We start from the raw sequence: 14,760 nt of genomic DNA on the forward strand, positions 1-14,760 counted from the left end.
TTATTGCAGTAATCAGTTGACTTTTCTCTTCCTAGACAGGTCTGAAAAAGGCTGCTCAGAGAAGTAGTAAGTTATCATCCAGCTCTCTTCATTTCTTTATCCTAATGCATTTGGGATGGAAAAGCTGCATGTGATTTGTAGGGAGTTAGAGGTATTTTGTGATCACGGTTGCACAGCAGGGTTATAGATAAAATAGGATGGCAAAACACCACTCTTACAAGATTCTGAAGTAATTAAGTGATGAATAACTATTCATCAACTATTTATGCAAGGGATGGGTAACTATTGGCTCAATGACTTCAACTAGTTAATCTCAATATGTGGGACTCCCCAAGAGTGAGAGAAGAAAGGCATATGAGCTGGAGGAGCTTCTCAGTGGTGCCATCCTCTCAAATCCATAGTTCTCACCATGTACAGAATAGAATGAGCCCCACTTGCAGTCTGCTGCTATGCAGAACATTGCTCATGTCCTCGCATCTCTGCTGGCTCTTTCCAGGGAGCAATCCAACAGAGTCCCCATCCATAATGCAGTGCTGAGTCTATAGCACGACGCACAGTTTTGGTTGTCCATGTGTGTCTAGCTTCTCTGCTGTGGGGTTGCCAACTCTTGTTCTAGCCTGTCCTGGCATCACTGGAAGCTGCTTCAAGAGCAGTAGTTTGACCAGCATAATTGTATTTATTATGGGCATGAAGTCATAGTGGCAGATCTGTCTGTGATTCTGCTGTCTGTTGGCACAAGAGCTTACTACACCAAGAGAGCTGGTAATTCCATTCTCAATACAGATCAGATGAATTAAGAACATAAGAAAAGCCCTGTTGGATCAGACCAAGGTCCATCAAGTCCAGCAGTCTGTTCACACAGTGGCCAACCATGTGCCTCTAGGAAGCCCCCAGACAAGACAACTGCAGCAGCACCATCCTGCCTGTGTTCCAATGCTCCTAATATCATAGGCATGCTCCTCTGATCATGGAGAGAATAGGTATGCATCATGACTAGTATCCATTTTAACTAGTAGCCGTGAATACCCCTCTCCTCCATGAACATGTCCACTCCCCTCTTAAAGCCTTCCAAATTGGCAGGGAGTTCCACAATTTAACTATGAGTTGTGTGAAGAAATACTTCCTTTTAACAGTTTTGAATCTCTCACCCTCCAGCTTCAGCAGATGACCCCGCATTCTAGTATTATGAGAGAGGGAGAAAAGCTTCTCCCTGTCCACTCTCTCCAAACCATGCATAATTTTATAGACCTCTATCATGTCTCCCCTTAGCCACCTTCTTTCCAAGCTAAACAGCCCTAAGCGTTTTAACCGCTCCTCATAGGACAGTTGCCCACTGATCATTTTGGTTGCTCTTTTCTGCACCTCCTTAAGCTCAGCAATATCCTTTTTTAGGTGTGGTGACCAGAACTGCACGCAGTATTCCAAGTGTGGCCTCACCATAGATTTGTACAAGGGCAGTATGATATCAGCAGTTTTATCCTCTATTACTCGTCTAATTATGGCCAGCATGGAATTTGCCTTTTTTACAGCAGCTGCACACTGGGTTGACATCTTCATCGAGTGATTCACTACCACCCCAAGATCCCTTTCTTGGTCTGTCGCTGCCAGCACAGATCCCATCAGTGTATATGTGAAGCTGGGATTTTTTGCCCCAATATGTATCTGCTTTAATAGGTTTTGGTGGATACAAATCTGTATCCATACCTTGTTAGTTATTAACCTCAACTACCTTCAGCATGAAAGTCATTAGGAGAGGGCCAATAGGGTCCTTCCAATGCCCATAGTTGTGGCCTTGCAAAAAAGAGGAAGAATCATCCTAGTTCACCATTCCTGCTGCTGATGTATAAAACTATGGAGATATACGATGGGGAAGGAGGACTGAGAAAAGGAGTTTTTGCAAAGAACAGCAGGCAGAGGAAACCATGAATCCAGTGAAGGAATAGCTATATGAGGCATGACTGGCTGCCAAGACCCAGATTTCTCTCTTAACAAGGTTCTGATAACTGCTTTTTAGCCTGATTGCGAGAATTTCAGTTAGCCTTAGCTGCCGACAGTTTTGGTGCTGACAATAGCTTTACCACAGTTAAAGATGGTGGGACAAGGAAATTCACTCCTGAGAGCAGAAAAAGAGAATATCAGCACCTAAATTTTAATGATTGTTTTCAAGTTTTAATGAATACTTATTGTGCCGGTTGGCTGATTTTAATGTTGTTACCTGCCCTGAGCCTGGCGGGATATAAATCGAAATAAATAAATAAATAAATAAATAAATGTTTTACTTCAGTAAAGGGATGTATGTCTGCGCCCAGTCAAAATGAAAATCACATGTCTGCCATACTTCCATGTCTCACCTCTCCCCCAAGATATTCTACAAAACTTTGTAGGAAGAAGCAGCAGAGAGACTAAGAATGACAAATGCTTGCAGACGTAAAAAAACCAAAACTACTTAGTGAAACAAAAGCACATAGGAAACACTCAGTTAAAAAAACAGACACTATTATCTACAAAGGGTGATCTGTATGTTAATCATGCCCAGAGCAAAAACAGAGATTTAAGCCAATCACAAAAGGCCACACATGAGATCTGAAACTTCCTTTTCATAAACGTGTTGCAGATAGAAAGGGTGTGTGCACATGTCAGGGTCAAATGAGGATTTAGAGAAAAGTGGATGATAAGCAGTTGGAACAGATTCTAAGAGCCAGAAAATCATGTAAATGTATTAATTTAAGGTAGCAGTGCTATAGATAAAAAGAAAATGCAAACTTTGATATATATGCTACTCCCCACCCCCTTGAGCTCATACCTCTAACTTTGACTTGAAATCTGCTGCATTCTGGACAGGGAAGGAGAGTGAATTCTTCTGCTTGATGCATTGAATAATCAGTGCTTGCAACAACTATCTGGTCTTCAGCTTTCCAAGTACTAACATCTTCCAACAGATCCAGTATGACTCCATGGACTACTTCAACCTGGAAACCTGACTTCTGGACACCTTAGACCAATAAAGGAAATAACTGAGTAGCAGGCTCTCACAAAATGCCATTTTACTACTAAGAACTTTAAAGCATAAACACCAGTACTGGAAGTATGCCAATAACTCAACAATCATTCTGTAGCATATTTTCCCTTTACTGTTCCTATTTAAGTTCCTATATAAGTAATGTTGCTTAAAATTGGCAGTGAAGATCCCAGATATAATTTGTGTTAAATTACCTATCTTTATAAACAAGCACAAAAAGTTAGAAAGACATTTGTATGGATCTTGAGTTTCTTGAACACGTTAAAGAAAAGAGCTGCCTGTGTAGAACATGACCAAGGATGCTTTGCAATTGCCACACTCATATGTATAAACGCTTTGTTATCAGCTACCTTTACAGCCCATTCCTGAGGGGGAGGGCTGTGCCGGTGGCTGGGGGCAGTGCAGGAGGTTCCCCCCCCCCAACCGAAGCTGAAATCTTACCCTTACCTAGAAAACCGGTGCAACTGCTCCACTGGGTTGCATGGGGATATGCCACCTCAAAAGGTGGCATATCTCTAGGTAAGGGCAAAGGGGGCGTTCACAGGCTGAAAACGCTTAGGAGGCCATCTAAAGCCGGCTCTTCCCCTGGCCTGGCATGGGAACACCTTGGGAATGCCCGTGAGCCCTCCGGATGCTGGCGCAAGGCTGTGCTGGTATCCCTGGGCGGTGCTGGCACAGCAGCACCAGGATGATGGCATGCGTGCCCCTCCTGCCGGCAACCATGCCGCCCTGGGTGGCGTAAGTGGCATGGGCACCGGCACAGGGGGCCCGGACGCTGGCACAGCCCCTTCCTGGCCTCCTAAGGACTTTCAACCTTTTGGCTCAGGAATGGGCTATTAGTTGCTGTAACAGCAAACACTAGACGAATTAAAGAATGTTTTTTTCCCATCAGAGTTGCCTGGTAAGGACATATGTCAAATATTGCCAGAAACATACTTCTCATGGATTTTTAAAGGAAAGAAATCTTACTTCATAGATAAATGAAAAGCATGGAAAATGATGGAAAAATAAAATACATGCAGGGGAGTGAGATCTTTCACCTGTAGCAGACTGGTATGCTTGCTCCTCTTTTGCAGTGGGGGCAAAAATAACAGCATAGGAGAACAATACATGCAGTCCCATTCAATCTGGATTTTTTACTTTAAAACCAACACAATTTCTGGCTTCTAGCCAGATCACAGCATGACATGAAGAGAGCACAGGTACACCACAGAAAGGTGCTTTCAGAGTTAACTGGCTCCCGCTGCACAAGATTTCAACTATTTCATTACCTGTTTGGTTTTCTTAAAAAGAAAATTCTTACCATCAATCCATTCACTGAAAGCTCGCACAGCAAACTTCTGACCATCCATTGTAAAGAACTCCCTTTGTGCAAGAGCTCTCCCTCTTGTGTTGTGGTTTTCATAGTCTCTCACAGATTCGTTACAATCTCCATCCCCGATTACACCAACTATAGCCCAGGCTTGCCTGCAAAGAACAACGCACATATTTTGAATAGAAAGGCCTCCTAAACAGAGTTTTCGTAAGTACAAAACAGAGTGGGAATCCTCAAGGTATTAAACGTTTCTTTCACAGTTGCAAGTAAAATCAAAGCAGTAAACCTCAGAGATTATTAGATTTTCATTAAACGTTTAAATTGCTTAGAAAGTGTCTTTAGAATGGAGTCATACAAATAGATCTGTATGTCATAAGACAGTAAAGGGAAACGAAAAAGAACAAGAGTGTTGAAAAATTATATCTGCAGCTGAATTAAGTTAGTTGCATTTTCTGTTGCATTTAAAGCATTCCTAGAGGTGGATCTGTTTCAGGAGCTTCCACCATTTTGGAAAGTGGAGAAGAGGATTGTGTTGAAAGTACTGTAACACCAATATACTGAAGGTGAAAGTATTTTCATTGCATTAATCATTGGAAGTCCCTCTAACTTTATTTTTAGGCAATACAACTCTTTTAATTAGTACACAGTAACAAATGGGAAAGGAGAGAAAATCTTAGAAACAGGGAAAGTTGAGGATATTCCTCCATGACAGAACCAAGTATGTGTCTTGGCAATCGTTAAGCAAACTCAGATAGCCCAATACAAAGCATCAATAATGGAAAAAATATATTTGGAAGTCCAAAGTTTCCCATAGCTGCATCTCAGGGCCATCACAGGACATTTTATCAGCCTAGCATAAAACCCTCACCCTGACCTAGATGGCCCAGGCTAGCCTGATCTCATCAGATATCAGAAGCTAAGCAGGGTTGACCCTAGTTAGTACTTGGATGGGGGACTAAGGAATACCAGGATCATTATGCAGAGGAACGCAATGGCAAACCATGGCTGTTAGTCTCTTGCCTTGAAAACTCTACTGGATCGCCGTAAGTCAGCTGCGACTTGATGGCACTTTACACACACACACACAAAACCCTCATTGTAGACACACTAAGCAAGCCAAGATCCTCCTCTGTATCCTCCTTCCCGATTCTAACTCTGAAAAGCTACACTGCTCTGACAGAACATTAATGACTTTATAGTTACTCCTGATTTTCCTATTAGCTTTAATTTAAACCAGCTCTGACTTGAGAGCAGTGAAGCCAATGGAATTAGTCTCTCTACCATCCTTGTTTCCCTCCAAGTTGCTTGCCAACTGGTATCATCATTTCCAGCAATTATTTCACTTAAAACTTTTGAAGTTAGAGAGCTAAATTTAGACAGAACAAGTTTATTCCTGACAACCAATGCTTGCATTTTTAATACATATTCTACTCTATAAGTACTTTCTCAAAAATATGTCCAATCATGAATTGCCTATTGTAACTCAGACACTCTGTATATGGCTGTATGAATTACAGACCAACCTTGTTCACTCTCAAGGAATGTTTAAGTCCAGTAGGATGCTAGCTACATGTCCTTGTTCCACTGCTGCCATAAGGCATACTCCTGGCACTGGATTACAACATGGGTGGTAAGTATTACACAGTAGAGGCAATGCGAGTCTCCTTCTCACCCAAATCAGACAGGTCAGATACTTAACTATAACAAACATGGACCTTAATGCAGAACACCTACCAGTGCATGCGCTCCATACTGTGCATGTTAGAGGTACAAATACACACTTGCATGGTTGCCATCCTCTATTCTGTGCATGACCCATTTATTATTCTGTTTGTGCATCCATGCTATCTCCGCTTCCCATAATTTGTATTTGTGAACATTTCCCTCCTGGTTATATGTGTTGGCATGAGGAGTTTGTGGGAAAGCATGGAGATAGTATGGGTCTACAAGCAGGATAACAAATAGTTCATGCACAGAATCAAGCATAGTATGGCAACCATGCAAGCTTCAACGAGCATAGAAGGATATGAGTACAAGCTAATTTGGTGAAGGGTGACATATATTTAATGCTGGATGCTAGAGAAACAGAAATGAATCTATGAGGGTAACTTCTGTATCTTCATATCTGATGTATATGGTAGGAACCTACCACAACTGTACCAGTTGTAATTGAAAAGCCATTACGTGAGTTCCAAGAGGAGAAAATGGCCATTAAAAAATCAGTTGTTAAAATATTTACTGTAAAAACACACAGTTTTAAAACTAAAGCTGTAGAAGAATTTATATTTTCTTACAAAAATGGAGGGGGGAGGTTTCTTTAAACTGCTATATATTTTGTAGATGAATATGTACAAACTAGGAATTGAGACAGTCACAGAATAGGTCGATCCCCTTTCTCCCTGCAGCTGTCTAAACCCTTTGAGAACGGAATGCATGGAAATGGGGGGGGGGGGCTACAGCTTGAAGGGAAATTAGCAGCAAACATTATCCCTCTCAACTCTTGCATAAGTGTGAATGGCGTAAGGGAGTATGTGCATCCTCTTTCCCCTTCTTGCCACAGACTTGTGAGCCAATTTGCATTCTGTTACCAAGAGTCTTCTGGCCCTCAGGAGCAGTCTTTCAAACTAAAAATCCCTCCTGTAACACTTCCTGCAAGATACTATCTAAAGGAAAAATGATGAAAGTATGCAAAGTACCTTTGCATAAGAGGAAGACAAAACTACAAACAAAAGTATTTACTTTAGACACAAATTTTCAAGTAAGACATTTTGCTTTTGCAAGAGCAGTGGAAGGGCCTTTCCCATATTTTACCTATAACTTAATCCTTTGATGAGCTTGCTTCCCAGAAGATTCTGTATGGTTGTTCTGGTTTCATCCAGTAAGCTTTTAGCAGCTGAATCTCCTACAGCAACAGCAACAATGCGACCAAGATCTAGGCCCTTTAGAAAATCCTGAAGTCTTCGGCTTTCAGTTTGAGATTCATGAGTATCAAATTTATCTGTCAACAAAACTTGTGCAGTATCTTGGTCAATAACCCTCACATTTAGGCCTCTGGAAAACTCCCTCTCAAAGGTATATGAGCCAGAGGCAAGTCCTGAAGAGTGCAGAGTCTTTGACAGAGAAGTCCATGATAACTTCCGAGTGCCATGCAGTTCCAGTGTTCCACCAGGGCCCACACCCACAAACTTTTTGCCAAATGTTGGCACATAATCACCCTCTTCCAATTTACCATACAAGATTATAGTTGCTTTGGATTTATAGCGGCATTTCTCTGCTCCAATATGAAGCGCTCCACCATCCTTTATCAGGATGAAACGTGTTCGTAGTGTAATATTTCTGGATCCTTGTTTGTCATCACCAAAGACTAGTAATCCTACAAGAAACAGTATTTTTGGTAAGCAAGTTAATAGTATCTATTTTGAGGAATACAACTACATTGTGCTGAATATATATATTTATACACACACACATTAATAACTGCACTAACAATGCAATTTAAACATTAGTAAACATTAACTCTAAGTACACAAATAAGTTTAACAGAAAAATGAGTATTGTTCAGCATGTCAAGAAATATCAAACACAGAACAAAGACCTTATCTGAGAGGCTGAAAAAAACATTGTGTACTGCTTGCCATGTCTGATCATGCCCTTGTAAAGTTACCAACCAAATCCTGCTGAATAAGCCTCCCACACACTGATGACAGTGAAGTACTTTTTATCTGTTTATATTTTATGCACTTGACATAGCAACCGGAAATGTACTAAAAGGAGCCCTGCGAATCAACATGAAAATAGACCAGAATAATAAAATCAAGGGATCTACATAAGAAGACTACATACACGGGTTTTTTTTAAATGATGAGAGCTAGTGTAGTGTAATGGTTAGAGTTTGACTAGGATCTGACAAAGTCAAGATCAAGCCCCCACTTTTCCATGAAGCTTGCTGGATGACCCTGGACTAGACACATACATTCTGTACAGGTTTACTGTGGGGATAAAATAGAGGAGAGTAAAAACAATGCACAACAACTTTAGTTCCTTGGAAGGGTGAGATAAAAGTGTATTAAATTAATACGTTTAAGGAAGAAGGGAATCTTAGGACTTGCTGTCTGTTTTAACACCAACGCTCTGAGTAATGTTTTCTGAACTCCAAAGATCAAGAGATGTCATAGTAATAGCTACAGTACAAAAAGCTGCTTAGAGTCTAACCCAGTGACAACAAGAGGGTAACAGTGTACCAATTAGTTGTTGAATCGAGCTATAGTATTGGCTGATTATTGGAAAAAGTGATGCTGAAAGAACTATTGGGGGGAGTCCCGTTTGTACAGGACAAAGTTGCTGATGTTCCTAGATTATTCTTCCTACATTTTCAGCAGTTGAATTTATTGCCATTGCACAATGTCCTTTTGTTCTTCCCTAGTACCATGTTAGGTTAAATAGTACAAAGTAAATTGTGATATCCTGCTTCCACTGCACAGGAAGTAAACTGGGAGTAAACTTCCTTTAGAAATAATCTGCTTGAATTGCTGTTCTGAAGTTCCATACTCTGTTCTCTATTCTTAGAAATTACCAAGATGTACTTCCCAAATGTGAATGTCCTTAATTCCCAGGGTGAGAGCCATCATTTCTTGAAATTTTGTTAATATCCACAACTGTAATGATACAACTTATATTTTAAGGATGCACTATTTCACATAGTGCCAAGTGCCATTCAGAAACTGCTGAAACATAATATTATTGTGCAATTATCACTGAACTAATTACTTTTGTTGGATAGGCACAATTTTTTTTCCCCCTCAGAATGCAATTATGCAAAATTTTAAAATGCTGTAGGGTTCCAAAGCAAGGATAGTTTAAGGATTCTTAACAAAAGAATGTAACAGGCACAAAAGCAGCCCATTTGTGCACACCATTTAAAATACTTTGGAAGAAACTGACTCAGGTCAATAAGAAGCAAAATTATGAAATACTATTTAAGTTTTTCCTGATGTTCCACACTCATGCCATCCATTTCATTTCATTTCATTTCTACCAACTACAAGCACAAATAATAGTTTTAAGGGACAAGCAAGATACAGTGAGTACAACCACATTTTTCTGCATGTGTTGAACTTGTGTATGTTTATCTGATGTTTAAAACAGAAGGTGTATGTAGGTGGGTGAAATGGAATCCTTCTCCTTCCTTGGCTGGGCTCCGTCACTGCGGGCCCGTTTCCACGAGTTCATCTCCAGTATTAAAACTGAACTAGTATAAAGATAAGTGTCAAAGTGTAGAGACACAGATGATGCTATCTCACCCACATACACTTTCTGTTGTAAGAGACAGACTTTCCCCCTCACTTTATATGTACATTCAACAGACACACAAAAACGGATTTCCAGTCACATCTACTTTGCCTTCAAGACATACTGAACCCATGAAATTGCTTGACATACCTCCATCCTGTATAACTATAGAGTGCACTGTGGCATCCGCATTCAGACGAAACAGATCTCCTTGCTTGATTATGTATTTCTTTTCTCCATCATGTCCAGGATTCCAGTTCTTAAGGCGAGGATTCTGATCTGGACAATTCTCTGCAATATAAAAGGAAACACAATTCTAGATCAAAGTTATCTTGATAGCTGGAAAACTCTTCAAAATGGGGACAAGAAACTGACAGCTCACTGGTCATTGATGCAATTTTTCTGGCCCCAAGCCATGTTTTAACCAATGCATGAAAGAAATTCCCATAGATTTACTCATTAGGGATGATTAAAAATGATTTTCAGATAGTTAAAGAGGAGAAATCCCTAACTTGGATGGCCCAGGCTAGCCTGATCTTGTCAGCTCTCAGAGGCTAAGCAGGGCTGGCCTTGGATGGGAGACCACCAAAGAAGTCCAGGGTCGATATGCAGAGGAAGGCAATGGTAAACTATCTGTTAGCCTCTTGCCTTGGAAACCCTACTGGGTTGCCATAAGTTAGCTGTGACTTGATGGCACTTTACACACACAAAGAGGAAAAAAAGGACAAAGATTAATTATATACTCCCCCCTCTCAGATTGTTGAATGCAAAATTTCAGGTAGGTCCAAGCCTATACACAGCAGCAGAATATACACCTGACCACTCTCTGGAGTCTTGAGTGATCCTCATGAATACAGAAATTACCCTTTGCTGGTCAATGAATAACACAGCACCCTCAGTGCTCCAAGCAGACACTTCACGAACCCTCATTCTCTTGCTGCTTCTGCATTTGACTCGAGACTTTCCCATGCTCTGTTCTCCTATGAGCAAGTGATTTACAATTAAATTACCTTGCTTATCTCTCAGGCTGGGGCTTCCTAAGAGACTATGACTCCATACATTCTCCTACCTTCCTTCACTATTTCAGTGGCACATCAGAACTTGCAGCACATTTCAGCAGAAGCAATTTGATCTCTGGCCAAGTCATCACAAAAGGACATTCTAAGACTGTTCCACAGATACCCTTAATTATAGCCATTTCTGCCAATTCATAACAGTTTTTAAAACCCATTGGACATTTCGGAAGGTAATACTGGGCACTTCATTATTTTCCCCTTCCCTCATTTGTACTAAACACTGTAAATATTGCATATTATTTTTGGTAGATAGGAAAAGCATTTTTGTAAATATTGGGTGTCCCGTGGAATTTTAATCTGGTTTCAAATCTCAGAGTTGTAATGTTTAAAACACCCTCTACTCTATTATTGTTTACCTGAGAACCAGGGATTGGCATTCTTTTCATTTTTTTCTGTGAGAAAATATCTTGACAGCTGCTTATTAAATTCCCATCACCAACAGGAATGATTCATGGACATTATCAGAATGTTACCGACTCATTAGATCATTCTGCCCGTTCCCCTTCTCTCTATCCCTCTTCCCCAGTGATTCACAACATTTCCCAACAGTGTGCTTTCCTTCCCTTTGTTTCAGTCCAAGTGTGAATGACAGTTCTTTCTTTTTCCTTTTGGAGCCAATTTTACAAACTGATCCACTAAGCTTTCAGGAATTGCTTCCTTCTATTAGATTTGTCCATATAAAATGTGTTAGTCATTACTACTGAGCACCTCTTCTACCTCCTTCTTCTTTACCACTGCAAAAGATACTGTACAGTCCTTTAACCACCTGATAAACATCTGGATGAGAAGAAGAATTGGTTCTTATACCCCGCTTCTCTCTACCTTTAAGGAGTCTCAAAACGGCTTATAATTGCCTTCCCTTCCTCACAACAGACATCTTGTGAGGTAGGTGAGGCTGAGAAAGTTCCAAGAGAACTGTGACTGGCCCAAGGTCGCCCAGCAGGCTTCATGTGTAGGAGTGGGGATTAGAGTCCCCTGCTCTTGCGCACTGCACCACGCTGGCTCTCCAGCCAGTTACATGTGCATGTAATATGTAGCTTCACCCTGGAGCTGCCGCATGCATATGTTTCAGGGAAAACAAGTTCAGGGTAGTATATTGCATCATTTCATAGAAATAAACACCCAGAAATAAACACACATGATTGTGGCTTATACTGTCAGAAACGGCATGTTACACTTGATAGAACTTTGGTCCTGTGAAGTCAGGGTTATTCATATGTTGCAATCCTCTAGAATAAGTAACATGCAACTCATCCCTCAGTCTTAATGTTTCCCAGAAGTGTTTAATGTTTTCGGCATTCCACTCTCTACATTTTCATGTATCTGGAAAGATGTTATTTCACTCTAGCATACTTCTTAAACATTTATCTTCAAGCAACTGAAGGTAAGTAGGTGCTAATCATTGAGGCTGATATAATGGTCCAACCTAAGTTACTCAAAGTGAATTACACCTTAAGTGAAGTAACTTCTATAGAAAACAGCATGATGAATGATGACAGATATTTCCATAACTTTCATGATTCACTTTAGTTTTAAATGAAGGAAAATAATATTTCTCCTACAAAAGGTCCTTTGTAATCTACTCACTTCCTGGGCTCAACTCTATCAACCCAACATAAAACATACCAGAAGTTATTCTAAAAGCATAATACTGTGTTTATTCACAAATAAATCCTATTATTTCAAAGGGGTTTTCTTCCAGTTAGAATTCCAGCTCAGAACTGATAGGAAGAAGAGTTATTTTAATTACCCCTCCAACCACTAAATGCATAATCAAATTAATAAGGGGTTATGTTTCCTCTCCAAGAAGCCCATGCGTACTCTTCAGTTCTCTGAAGAAAAACAAAAGTTCCAAGGCTAGGGAATAGCTGCCAAGAATGCCTCCCCCCACACACTTGCTCATATTTGGTAACATATACACCCACTGGGAACTAAAGCGATAATAAGGGACTACTGTGGGTTTGATAAATGGATAGTTCAAAATAAATGCTTTGGATTGTGTTGTCAGGGCAACAGGTAGACAGTGAAAAACCAGAAAGCCTAGTGTAAACTGCTTCCGGTGGACTAGGCCCCCCACACACACACACCCCGCGTCAGGATACTGGCTACCACATTCTTTTCTGGCTGAAGCTCTGAAACAAGTTTCAAGGGCAGTTCCCTATATATGGCACACTGTAGAAGTGAAGTCTTAAGCATGAATGAGATTCTTTCCCCCATCCCACTATAACTGGCCTTCTACAGTGTTCTAATTTTCTCTATGCTTGCGTCTTTTTCTTTGGGTACCCTCTTTGTGACATTATGTTTATTTGAATTTAAGTCTAGCACTTTTAACTTGGGACATACAATGAGAAAACTGGATCCATAGCAGATACGAAATACCCCTTGAAGCCAATAAGCCGCTCAGAGCGTGCAACATCCCATGGGAATTGGAGGTACATAATAAAGACTGCAGCAAAGAGTCAAAAGGAAACAAAAGTAGAGTAAATACTTCACTAGATGTTACAAAAATCATACATTTGTAATCTTAATTTCATTTGAAGCATAATGAACATCTGGAACAGGCACACAAACACTCTGCTCTTCTTATGTGGCATCTCTTAAATTAGCAATAAAGTTCAAATATTTGCCTGAATGCATCTTACAAACAATATTTGCAAGATCACATATTAACACCATAGCCTAAAATATCTGCTTCCCGCCCCTGTATTCTTAAAATTTTTGTAACATCCAGTCTGATGAGCTCGATAGCTTGCACAATGTTTTGTGTCAATATTGCTCATCCTAGTAAAGGGCACTACATGGATTCTGTTCTTGTTTTTGGATTTTGTTTGGAGCGATATAGCTGTTTACAACTTTATTTGTTAAACTGTGCCAGAGACGTGGCAGTTATTCAGAAATGTACACCTTGATACAGTTTGCCTTGACATAAGCCATCGTTATACATCAGGCAAACTGTGTAGAATGAACAAACAAACAATGAGGTGGAGGGATCTGGTAAGACTTCTCCTATATGCATAGGATGTAACCTATCAGGACACACTTCTATAGAGGGCAACATGAATAGGATAACAACTCACCATCAGGAGCATATTTTGATGCTATCCCTAAAATAACTGCAAGTGCAACAAAAAATGAAAAGCTAGAGATGGCAAAGCAAATGAGAGTATTTTTGTGTCTTTTCTTCCTGCTTGCTTCTGCTTGACGTCGCTGCTCATCTGAGCAGGCTACTGTGGCATGAGCTTCCTGTCTCGCAGAGGTAAATTTGGCTGAAGCTTGGTTCTTTGGAGGGGGTGGAGGACGAAAAGGGACAACAATTCTTCCGGGGACGTATCCTGAAGATTTATGGCTGCTTCCATTCTGAGGCTGAAGAAAGGCAGGAGAACTTGCCTTGGGATCAATGGCTTGCATGTTACACAGTCACTAGAACAAGAACAAAAGAGTTATAATTTAAAATTCAAGTTGTTAAGTAATTTACTTGAATTACACACTTCATTAGTACATATCCTGTCAGCTGGAGCTTCTTGACTAATGTGGAGGGAATTTATTTTTGCAAATATTCAGATATTCAAACAATACACACATTTCGAACTTTATGGAATAAAAAATCCAGCTTGAACTGCAACATCAGCACTTATACAGCAAATTTTGCAATATTTTGATGAACAACAGCCAGAGAAATAAAATGTTAATTAGTTTATGGTGGTTAAGTACTCGTTTTTGCAATTAGACAACAATTGATCATATAAAATAAGTACGAGTGCATATCCAAGGCATGCCAACTATGTCTAAATTTTGGTTCAAGTGCCCTCTCCCCCCAAAAGGCTTGCTACATTAATAAATTTAAACCGTGAAGAAACAAAGTTTTCAGCACTGTTTATTTAGAAAGTGTAAATGCTCAATCTTCAGAGACCTGGGTAAGAAAGCAACAGAAAATTCTAACAAATATTGTTCAACAAAACTAACCCCACTAGCAACACTAACAGGCAAAAACCCAGTAATGCCTTAGCGGCAATCCAAAGACTTCGTCAGCTCAGGTAGGAAGACTGATGGTCAGTGGAGTG

At 40.2% G+C, this 14,760-nt stretch overlaps 1 protein-coding gene across 1 annotated transcript in view; it reads right to left on the reverse strand.

Moving 5' to 3' along the window:
• Nucleotides 1-14,107, reverse strand: part of CEMIP2 (cell migration inducing hyaluronidase 2) — a 54,538-nt gene extending 40,431 nt beyond the window's left edge. Inside the window, exons 1-5 of the mRNA XM_056848097.1 lie at nucleotides 13,777-14,107; nucleotides 9,774-9,914; nucleotides 7,146-7,707; nucleotides 4,323-4,486; nucleotides 2,804-2,992 (exon numbers count right to left, since the gene is read on the reverse strand). Of these exons, the coding sequence (XP_056704075.1) occupies nucleotides 2,804-2,992; nucleotides 4,323-4,486; nucleotides 7,146-7,707; nucleotides 9,774-9,914; nucleotides 13,777-14,107 (1,387 nt within the window). The remainder of the gene's footprint in view (nucleotides 1-2,803; nucleotides 2,993-4,322; nucleotides 4,487-7,145; nucleotides 7,708-9,773; nucleotides 9,915-13,776) is intronic.
• Between the last annotated feature and the right edge of the window lie 653 nt (nucleotides 14,108-14,760).

This window comes from Euleptes europaea, chromosome 4 (assembly GCF_029931775.1).
Source record: "Euleptes europaea isolate rEulEur1 chromosome 4, rEulEur1.hap1, whole genome shotgun sequence".
In the NCBI taxonomy this organism is placed as follows: Eukaryota; Metazoa; Chordata; class Lepidosauria; order Squamata; family Sphaerodactylidae; genus Euleptes; species Euleptes europaea.